Below are 10,905 nucleotides of genomic sequence, written 5' to 3' on the forward strand. Positions count from 1 at the left end.
GTCTCTCTCATTAATAAAAGATGGGAGTGTGTCTGCTGGGTTTTATGAATGGGGTCACCATGGCTCCTCCCATCTGCGAAACATCAAATATCCTCTCATACACTTCTAGACGTATCTTCTTCTACAGACTCTCGTTCACTATAGTATATAAACACAGCTATAATCACAATATACTTTCCAATCAACATATAGAACCACATGGGCTTTTACAGGACTAGTGTAAACCAGAACAAACCAAAAGTTACTGTAGATGTACTGTAACTAAAATATCACAGGAAACATGAGAAACCTAGTAATTATAGTCTTTAATTTCCTGACCAAGCAAACATATGGCACTGCCATAAAATTCTGTTTATCACATAATGCTCCACTTTGAAATAAAGAGTAACCAGCTGTGTATCGTTCTAGTATTTCAGTACTGAGTGGTATTGCATGAGGTGCCTGAGGCTACAGATTGCATAGAAGAGGATACTATTGAATTCACTGTCCTAATCCAGCAAAAGCGTTCATTACCTTACTAGCCAACATGCCTCTCAATCCTGCCCCTCTCTTTTTCACTGCTGTGAAACATCATTACGTAACTCCATTAGCACTAGCTATTGGAATTCGGACTAGCTTTCTGTCTCACTCTCAGTCTTTTTTTATTCTAGTTAACTTGTGAGCCAACATGCCCCCCTTTTCAGATAATCTGTATTGTGTCCCTAACATCCAGGCCCTCTCATGCTCACATGCATGAGAAGTAACAGATTACATTAAGGCAATGTTTAAAAAATAGTCCTACATAAGGTCCAATGTTTTTGCCATTAACTTATCTAATACAATTCTGAGAAGACAACAGCAGCAGCTTTGCCTGTGGACATGTATTTTTGGCAAAACAAAGCCTGCACAGCATGTCAAACGACAACAACATTCAAATGGGTTATTTAAGGCTAAACTCCAATGCAGATGATCAAGAATGTGAAACTTGAAGACGTTTCTCAAAAAGAGAAACTTGGAGGCATAATGGATGAATTGCTGTCAAAGACCTCAGCTGGTAATCTTGTTGCTCCAGTAGAGTAGGGTTTGCACTTACTCAGCTAAAACAAACAGTAGTGTGTCACTTCTGTCATACAGTATGCACAAAGATGGTCTGTGAATGAGTCAGTAACTCTTAACCAGGAACTAACCATGCTTGAAATAGTCAAGCATGAACACTGTAAAACTGATCACTGCTATTATATCACTTCAGTCAATATTATTTCTCTATCACCAACTAGTTTGCTAATGTAGAGCTTTAAAAAGCTTTAGAGCTTTTTAAATATAATTTAATATACTGTAGGCTGATTATTTAGGACTATGTTTTTTTTAAACACAGAACAACAACAAAACAAAGGTAAGAAAAGACTGTAGATTCATGGAGCCTATCAAGGACAGGTGGTATTTTTCAGGCTGCTTACCTGACATATTTGTAACATGTCCCATATTCGTAATATGACATATGATATACCTAACATATTTGTAACATGTCCCACAAACATATCTGTAACACGAGATTAATAAATAGAATGTGCAATACAGTTGTGGTGCTAAGGAACATGGATACAATTGATTACTACATTCTCCTTTGTTACCTGTACATCCATTCTTTTGTATTTGAATTAAAAATGCATTTGGAGGAAAACTAAAAAACAGAGTAAACACACATTTTCTAATAAAAGAATAAATGACAGAAAAACACAGATCTGTTCGTTGTTTGAAACTTTGTGTTTTTTAGTTTCAATATTTTATAGCTCATCATTCTTATTCCCTCACTAGAGACCTTATGATCTTATAAATTGCTCGTCACTAATAGTTTCATTGACAAGAAAATGCTAGATATTTGTTTATTGTGCTACGATCTAATTATTGTATATAAAGTATCTTTATCCATATTAAATTATTTACTCGTTTATCTTCTGTAACAACTTCATCTCGGCCAGGGTCGCAGTGGATACAGATACTATTTCAGAAACACTGGTTAAAAGGCTAGAATACACCCTGGGTGGGTTTTCAGTCTATTGCAGGGCATTCAGCACATACAGATTCACACACAATGTTTTGGTTATAAAAATCATTTTAATGTCCTGTTTTTGAAAGCAAAGGAAAATATATACATATACACAGGACATGCACAGAAACTATGCCTATTTATATTGTGCGTGTGTGTGTGTTTGTGTGTGTGTATTATATATTTAGCACCATCTACTGGTGACACTGTCCGAACACAACTAAAACAAATTAATGTGTATTGTTTATTAATGTTCATATATTTCACCATCCAGAAGCTTTAATACTTTATAATATTATATCCAAATAAGCAAATAAGCATACAAGACTGCATTAATTAAGACATCAAAATTCCTTAAGGGCTACTTCTTAAAAATAAATAAACAAATTCACACTGTACAGTCAATACTAGACATATGGTATATATAAATTTACATACACATACATATCTCTCTCTCTCTCTCTCTCTCTCTCTCTCTCTCTCTCTCTCTCTATATATATATATATATATATATATATATATATATATATATATATGTGTGTGTGTGTGTGTGTGTGTGTGTGTGTGTGTGTGTGTGTGTGTGTGTGTGTGTGTGTGTGTGTGAAAGTGAAAAGTATTCATCCCCCCATTTTGGCAATGTAAAAATTCTTCTACAAAAATAGAGGTTGAAATATAATAGCTGTGGACATACAATTTGTCTTCAGATGGAGATAGAAATCAATTGGACATTCAATATTTGTTCGCTTTATCTTTTTTATCATTTTATCTTAATAGGAATGTAAACTTGTGCACTTGACAGTACATGCCACACTTATTTTTTCTTTATTTTAAAAGAGATCTAACTGTATTCTATAACATTAGCATTACAAGTTTGGCTAACCTTTATAATAAATTTGCACTCAAAGAAGAGCAAAGCAGTCCACTTTACAGACAACGTGAAGCACTGCTGACATAATGCCTGACCAGCCTAACTGTTCCTGAACTATGTGCCAAATCACAGATAAACTGTTCTGGTGCTGTGTGTTGTGACCTTTGCAAAGGCTTTACAAGACCAGGAGAATTGGAGGGAGTCTTTTATGCCTGTGTGTAGCGGATGATCTCACTTAGGTCATAGCCTGTGACAGCAAAAGCGCAGCCGTCACCATCACAGAACCTGGCTCCACAAATCTGAGTGTCAGTCACACATTCATTATAAAGGTGCTCAATCTGGACAAAAGAAAGGAGAGAAAATTTGTGATGAGTTTCAACACCCCCCAAAAATCTAGTAATTGTAAGTTGTGACAGAATCTTTTGGTGATTTTGCAGTTTGCTTAGTTGCATCTGACTTTTTTCCCTAAATTTAGTCAAAATGTGTGTTGCTTGGAAATGTCGCTTGTTGCTTGCAAATGTTGCTTTAAATATTGGTGAGCTTTTCATTACTATAGCGTCAGATTCCTGTACTGTGGTCTTCTATAGCTGTAGTCCATCCATTCAATGGTTTGCTGATGAACTGCTGCTCACTTTGGTGTAAATTCTACAGATGGTTATGTGTAAATCCTGGAGCTCAGCAGTTTCTGAAATACTCAAATCTGTCACTAATTGTATAGTTGCATGAACGAGTAGGTGTACCTGTATTCCTATTAAAGTGGCATCTTTCCATTTTATATCAAAGCCATTTGAAAGGGTATATTATACTGTCAGTAGGAGCGTGAGTAAATCTGTTCGGATGAAGCATTCTATCCAACTTTTCCATAACTGGAGATCTTATGAACTTCTTGTACTTTCATCTCTTACCTCCACACTGTTGTTTTCTGGTGCTGGGTTTAAATGCCACACGCGAACAAAGGAGTCCTCAGCAGCTGAGAGCAGCTTAAAGTTGTTAAAGATGAACAGGGACAAGAAGCGCATTATGGTTCAGTATACAAATAAGATTTATGCACCTTAGCATGTGCAAGATCTGTTTTCTCTCACCAGTCCAGTGAAAGGAGCAATATCTAGGGAGTAGATCCAGCGAGCATGGGCATTAACTTCAGCATGCAGTATCCCAGTGACACCCTCATAGAGGCGGATTTGTCCTGTGCCGTAGGCAGCTATGACCGTGCCTTTCCACATCTTCACTGATGAGCAACTCATACTAGTGAGAAGAGAAGGCAGAAAATTGTGGTTAAATCTGGACAAGCTGATAGTTTCATAGATATATAGTCAGTTCATTAGCATTAATCTTTTAAATGTATAGTATGTTAAGATTTTGGACATGAAACTAATAGATATTATAGAAACAACAATACTAAATTAATTAATTACATTACTAAGACAAATATCTAAAGTGTATTAACATTTTGTCAACAAAATAAAACTATAAAATAGATATTATTATCACTACTGTTCATGTTTTATTTTAGCATTTTTAATTAATATATTTATCTTCTGCTATAGTTGTTACAGAATTTAAATATTTGACAGTAGCTCCTTCAACTGGTGGAACTATGCATATGCAACAAAATCTATGATAATAAAACATGCTGGACCAAACTGACTATTTCTCCATAGATATATATTCTAATAACATAATAGGTTTAATAAGATATTGCTAGGCTTTCTATTTATGTCAATTTCCATCTGCTCATTTTGCCTCACACTTTGACACAAACATACGCCCTTACTCAAATCCAGGGATCTTGTTGAGAAGCTGAAAGTCCCCCCCAGACTTCCACACACACAGAAGGCCTGAATCATCAGCACTAACCAAATCAGCAATGTATTCCTAAGAAAGTGGACAAGGCATATATCTTACCATGAATAACAAAAAGGTTGCAAGTTTTTAAAAGTTTCAAAAGTAAAGGAAATATATGGTGTGAATGTAATCAAAAGCGTGACACCTAAACATGGGCTGCACTCAAAACCACAAGCAAGTAAATACAGAGTAAACTATATGGCCCAGTGTTGATGACACTGGACCTTCACAACCATATGTGCTCTATTATAAGAGCATTAGAGGTCAGGCAGTGATGTTAAGTGAGGAGTTCTGGGGGTGCACTCAGTGTTCCAGTTCATCCTAAAGGTGTTCAGTGGGGTCAAGGTCACGTCTTTGTGCTGGGCATTCAAGTTCCTGCACACCAACCGTGGCAAACCATGTCTTTATAAAGCATGCTTTGTGCATGAGGCAGTGCCATGCTGGAACATATGTGGGTCTCTTTGAGCATGCTAAGTGAAATTGTAACTCTACAGCATACAAAGTCATTGTGCACAATTGTGTGGTTACAATATTGTGCCAAAAGATTAGGGAAGAACCACATGGACAGGATGTCCAGGTCCAAATAATTTTGGCCACATAGTATATTTTCATACATCTATAGATACATATTATTTTAGCATATTAATTCGGTATGTACTAAATTAACGTACTGACTGCTACTGTGTCAGTTTTATCTCAAACTCTTTCTCAAACACATTTTTTGGTGCAGCTCTTCAGCAAAGATGAAATGTCTTAATGTCGTAGGCTTTTCTCCTTTCAAATAAGTCAAATGAATAAAATGAATATGTGAATAGTGAAATAAAATAGGGGCTCGGGGTTTAGAATACCATTAGATTGCTTTTAAACCTTCGTTTTTTATTGTATTATTGTATCATTATATTATTTTTAATAATTATTTTAATTAATAATTAACTTCCACAATCCAAAAAAGCTGAAGATGGTGTAGATTGCTTTACCCCACTTCCTGAGCACTCAGAAGCCATGTCCGTGACAGCCTCAGTGTGTTTCTCCAAGACTTCAGACAATGTGATGTTACTTCCTTTACTGGGAACATCAAAAACCAGCACTGCCCCAGAGGAGACCCCTAACAGAGACATGAAAGAGAGACATCTTTATGATATCTATCATGGATATGAACATATACTTGTTTAAATTAGAAGTCAGTGTTTGGGTCATTTACCTACACAGATGTATTTGTCTCTCACAGCAGCAATCCCCCTTGCAAAAATGGCCTTAGCTGAAATAGAGGACATGGTATGAGTACAACTGATTATATGCTATACAAATGCTGTTATCAGAGTGGAATATGACATTACCTGTGGGTGTCTCTGGTGAGTCCAGTGCATGCCAGTACACCATAATAGATCCATCAGACTCATACATCTATTAGATAAGCACAAATTTAGTATATAGATCATAATATGGAAACTGTGGTTACAGTACGTTTGTGAATATGTCATGTGTAATATGCAAGACTAACCTGAATCCCTTTCTGAGAAGTGACAACCAGCAGATCTCTAGATGGAAGAACACACCAAGCTGCCTGTAGAGAAGAGAACAAAAAGTTGGGCTCAGCTATGCACATTGATAGTGACACTTCATAGAAAATCTTGAACAAATGAATGATTTAACTAGAACAAGCCTCTGAGTTCAACATGGTTCAACCTAACATGAGTTAGATCCACAATCATGCTACAGCTTTTCCTTTCCTGGCTCAGGGGTTTGGAGAAACATGTGGAACATCTTTATTACATGGACCGGAATCAAGCACCAGTTTGGGGATTTCCTTCTTATAAGGCTGCATTAACAAAGAATTTTTGAAATCCTTCAAAAATACAACTATCCTATTGATTTCAATAGGAACAATATGTTGCATATTCCTGAAGGTGTTTTGTTCTAAAAAAAATTGTCTTACCATACATATTAACAAATATGTTTTTGCATAACAACTCATAGAAAATGCTCCTGACTTAGACAGAGATCAGGTTTGAGAAAAATAAATAAATAAACAAACACCGTTGGCTTATCCTTTTTAGGCAAATCATAAACTGAGGTATTATTTAAGTAGTGTTTGAGCAGAGAAAGGTCTAAACTGTGTTTTTTTTTTCTTTTTCTACAGCACCATAACTAGGTACTCTTCATATACAGTATATAAACTAAATTTGAACTATATGAAAACTATGCACTGTATTTAAGACTGGTCTGTCACTGGCAAGATTATTACCTACAAATAACATAAAATTGTGAATCACCTGCATGATGAGCGAGGAGCTGGTGACCACGTTGCCCTCTTTGGATTGTAGCTGTCGATGTGAGTAGTTGAGCCCATCCCAGGAGGCACTCACTAGGTTCACTACATTGGCATGCACAACAGCAAAATGGGTGAGAGAACGTGGAGCCAAACGCAGCACACTTAAATTGTTATAGAGCGCTGAGGCACTGCTCTTTAGCTGAATACTCTTCTCCCGGTGGTACATTTTGGCCATTTCAGGTTCCACAAATCTATTCAATTATATCTGAGAGAAAAAGCAAAAAAATAAAACAAAACAGAGAACATATTTCAGCGAGTAATCAAATATATGTAGTTTTGTTATCATGGCTTTTATTGTGATTAAAAAAGCTGACCCTAACTTGGGCAAAATGATATTTGCATGGTTGTAAGACAAGCTCTTAGTGCTTTAGTGTTCTGACTTTTCCATGGACAGATTGCCTTGAAGACGTTAAATAATCCAGGAGAGGATAACTGTGGGGTTTCTACTGTTTGAGGTGAGTTTTTAAGTGATCAAAAAAATCAGAACATGTGACTGATGGGTGTTTCTTGTTACCCAAGTGCTCTTTTTAAAATGCCCCTTTAGAGCGACTTATATAAAAACAATGAATGGCTCTGAATGTTGACAGAGTTTCAACTGTGAAACCTGCATTTATTGATAAAATAAAATATATTTGAAATCACATCCATCCTTTCAATTTGTATTGAAATGTCTGCATGAACACGTTAATACATAATAAAATACATAACATACAATATCACATAAAAGCACAGTGATATCAGCAGGTTTGTCCTTTTAGATATTATCCAACTTTTATGAGGACTATTCTTTGTCATTTGTGTTCTGAATCTTTATAGCATAATCTATGCGTTTTAAACACCATATTTGTACTATATTTGTACTTCATAAAAAAATGTAAAAATCAATCAAATCAATCAATAAATCAATCAATAAAGTTGTCAACCAAAGCAAAATATGTTTGTGACCAGAGTTGTATATTTCATCAGACTAAGTTAACCTGCATGTTTGGTTTCATTGCAAGTTAAAACATCATAGTCAAGACAATAATCGAGATAATAATCGAGATAATAACTGAGTTTCTGTTCTAACAGCAACAAGGCGAAAGCTAAATGTTAGCTAGCTAACAAGAGCGTTCCCTATAAACATGTTGCTGTGCTATATAAAATATCAGCCTTTCTTTAATCGTGTCACCACGAATAATCACGAATAAAATGCTGCCAAGCTGCAAAATATTGGACATAATACAAAAGTGGCCGCAGAGCCGCAGCACCGCTAACGGATAAAAACAAGCCGTACCGCTAGCGCGTCCTCCGCAGCCATAGTGACAGAGAGTGTCGTGTGCAAAAAAAAAGTAGCGCGCGCGCGTCTTCTGGCTGCGTTTTAAACGGCTCCGTACTCCTTATGTAGTGCACAGTGGAAGTGATGTATTCTACACCCTACGTAGTGGACTCTCCGTACAATAGGGAGTTTATTAGAATGAGGATGTCGTCAGAGTTCTACAAAGGTCAATTTGCCTGGCAACCAACGTCTAGGTAACAGCTGCTGTACACAGTGAATATGTTTCACGTTTAATATCCTGTTTATAAAAAAAACAAACAAAACAGTTTATTACTGTGAGTAAAGTGTAAGTAAGAGATTAAAAGCGAGTTTAAAAGAAGAAGCGTGATCCTTTTTCAGGGTAAGCCGGTGCACTGGCTTTATTACAATAATATACGTTCAGTAATACAATTCCTCAGAGTTCCTGAGATTTAGAACAGAATCACGTGGTTCCCCACATGCAATATTTTTTATTAGCACTCTTTAGGAAGCATGTCACGGAACACCTCCAAGACTCGAGTTGAAAAGGCTCGTGTGACTTCAGCCCAGCCTCCACCTCCTAATCAAGCTGAGGACGAGGAGGACAGTGTGGACCCAGGATGTCTGGCCAAGTCTGAGCTCCTGATGATGAGAGCTCATGAAGAAGGAGAGGAAATTGTTGCAGATATCCTGGAGGAACTCATGACCCATGCTTTGGAGAAGTGTTATGAAGTGTATCTCAAGAAACAGGTGATCAATCTCAGCAATAAATAAATAAATAAAATAAAATAAATAAAATAATAAAACTTTAAATATTTGCAATGTATCACAGCATGTTGTGGATTACTGTATTTTTCTGTACAAGCCATGCCTAATCATGTTTATTCCTTACTTAGCACATCCTTAATATCAAAAGAAATGGAGTAAATCAGAAAGACCAACATTTTTAGTCACTGATGAGATTTGTGTGTTTTTATACGTTTAAAGAATGGGAAAGATATGTAAGAATGAGTATATACTGAATATGTGTACAGATTAATACATTAAACTTATATATATATTTCTCTGTACAGATAATACCATTCACTGTGACCTGGGCAAAGAATACCATGTTCCAGCTGGCAAAGTGTAAGTACCTTATGCATGATGAAGGTGATGATGTAGACACAACCTCAATCCTGAAGGAAGAAACAGCACCTGCACCTTCGCTTCCAGATTCCTGGGCTGAAGGTTGTGTGCCAGTTATCAAAATCTCAAATCATTTCCAGGTAACTATGTAAAGCTTGATGATTTTGCCTAGAAATTCACATTTGAACATGTCATATTTTTTGTTTAAACATAAGTGTCTTTTTATCAGTCTCAGATTTACAGTAAATCTTTTCTTATTTCTTTCTTATTCTTATTATTTGAACAGATGGTTAAGATTGATGCACACAAAGCTGATGTTAAAGAGACACTAAAAATACAGGAAGCCCAGTCAATAAACCAAACTGAAGCTCCCCCAAGGAAACCAAGACGAAACAACAGGAGCATGAAAGTAATCCCTGCGTCTCATGCAAAGATTGAATTGGAAAGAAAACCGCATCCACCTGAGACACCTTCATCAAAAAAACTGAAACCTCCAGAAACACAGAATATATTGCAGTATTAAGACTTATTGGTCGAAAACAACCTGGACATTTTCTACAGACAAGATCTATAGCAGGTGTCTCAGAACATCCTGTCCTATAAAAGAATGATACCAAATGACAATTTTGAGAGACTGACTTTGAGAGTAATTGGAACTGTTCCCTAGTTTAAGATATTCTTGTATACAGTAAAGAGAGCCAACCAAAATATGCTTTAGTTAAGACAATAGGTTTTAGACAACCTACAGATTTCTTTTTTTGTTCATTCAAAATGGATGTTTTGGGTTCTACATAACTATTGAGTTGACAAACAGAATTGCTTTAATTAAAACATCTGAATAAGACACTAAAAACAGCAAATATACAATATACCTTGCCAAAAGATTTCTGGTGAATGGACCAGATTAACATTTACAGGTGTGAAAAAGTGTTGGCCCCCTTCCTGATTTTGTATTTTTTTGCATGTTTGTCACACTTCAATGTTTCACAACATGCAGTTTTTAAATAAAGGTTTTTATTATTAAAGGAAAAAAATTTTGGTTCACTCATTTTTGCAGAATTGTTGTTGTTCAGCCATATTGGAGGGTTTTTGAGCATGAATCGCCTTTTAAGGTCATACCACAACATCTCAATAGGATTCAGGTCAGGGCTTTGACTTCATTTTGCTTTTTTCAGCCATTCAGAGGTGGACTTGGTGGTGTGTTTTGGCTCATTGTCCTGTTGTAGAACCCAAGTTTGCTTCAGCATGAGGTCACGAACAGATGGCTGCACATTGTCCTTCAGGATTTTTTGGTAGACAGCAGAATCCATGGTTCCATTTATCACAGCAAATATTCCATGTCCTGTAGCAGCAAAACAGCCCCAGACCATCACACTACCACTAACATATTTTACTATGATGTTCTTTTTCTGAAATAAAGTGTTACATTT

At 36.2% G+C, this 10,905-nt stretch overlaps 2 protein-coding genes across 3 annotated transcripts; one reads left to right on the forward strand and one right to left on the reverse strand.

Moving 5' to 3' along the window:
• Positions 1-2,074: 2,074 nt before the first annotated feature.
• On the reverse strand, positions 2,075-8,516 carry wdr54 (WD repeat domain 54). Its single transcript, XM_027138246.2, has 10 exons — positions 8,348-8,516; positions 7,013-7,276; positions 6,241-6,303; positions 6,077-6,143; positions 5,941-5,997; positions 5,717-5,844; positions 4,669-4,769; positions 3,977-4,139; positions 3,800-3,874; positions 2,075-3,232 (listed from the first exon to the last, which is right to left on the reverse strand). Exons 2-10 carry the CDS (start codon positions 7,244-7,246, stop codon positions 3,101-3,103), a joined length of 1,020 nt encoding a protein of 339 aa, XP_026994047.1. The 5' UTR covers positions 7,247-7,276; positions 8,348-8,516; the 3' UTR covers positions 2,075-3,100.
• LOC113637563 (uncharacterized protein C2orf81 homolog) lies at positions 8,438-10,846 on the forward strand. 2 transcript variants are annotated; one of them, XM_027138248.2, is made up of 4 exons: positions 8,438-8,583; positions 8,846-9,097; positions 9,421-9,615; positions 9,762-10,846. In XM_027138248.2, exons 2-4 carry the CDS (start codon positions 8,861-8,863, stop codon positions 9,996-9,998), a joined length of 669 nt encoding a protein of 222 aa, XP_026994049.1. In that variant the 5' UTR covers positions 8,438-8,583; positions 8,846-8,860; the 3' UTR covers positions 9,999-10,846. The 2 variants fall into 2 exon arrangements, with proteins under 2 accessions (XP_026994049.1, XP_026994048.1); XM_027138247.2 differs by having other exon boundaries at positions 8,535-8,729; positions 9,762-10,845.
• The last annotated feature ends 59 nt before the right edge of the window (positions 10,847-10,905 follow it).

This window comes from Tachysurus fulvidraco, chromosome 9 (assembly GCF_022655615.1).
Source record: "Tachysurus fulvidraco isolate hzauxx_2018 chromosome 9, HZAU_PFXX_2.0, whole genome shotgun sequence".
In the NCBI taxonomy this organism is placed as follows: Eukaryota; Metazoa; Chordata; class Actinopteri; order Siluriformes; family Bagridae; genus Tachysurus; species Tachysurus fulvidraco.

Excerpts from the sequence above, each read along its gene's own strand:
- wdr54 (XM_027138246.2), bottom strand. The coding sequence starts at position 7,246 with ATGGCCAAAATGTACCACCGGGAGAAGAGTATTCAGCTAAAGAGCAGT. Across the intron at positions 6,144-6,240 it reads CTTCTCAGAAAGGGATTCAG|ATGTATGAGTCTGATGGATC; the intron begins GTTAGTCTTGCA and ends CTTATCTAATAG. Across the intron at positions 5,845-5,940 it reads AGACAAATACATCTGTGTAG|GGGTCTCCTCTGGGGCAGTG; the intron begins GTAAATGACCCA and ends TGTCTCTGTTAG.
- LOC113637563 (XM_027138248.2), top strand. The coding sequence starts at position 8,861 with ATGTCACGGAACACCTCCAAGACTCGAGTTGAAAAGGCTCGTGTGACT. Across the intron at positions 9,098-9,420 it reads AAGTGTATCTCAAGAAACAG|ATAATACCATTCACTGTGAC; the intron begins GTGATCAATCTC and ends TTCTCTGTACAG. Across the intron at positions 9,616-9,761 it reads AAATCTCAAATCATTTCCAG|ATGGTTAAGATTGATGCACA; the intron begins GTAACTATGTAA and ends TTATTTGAACAG.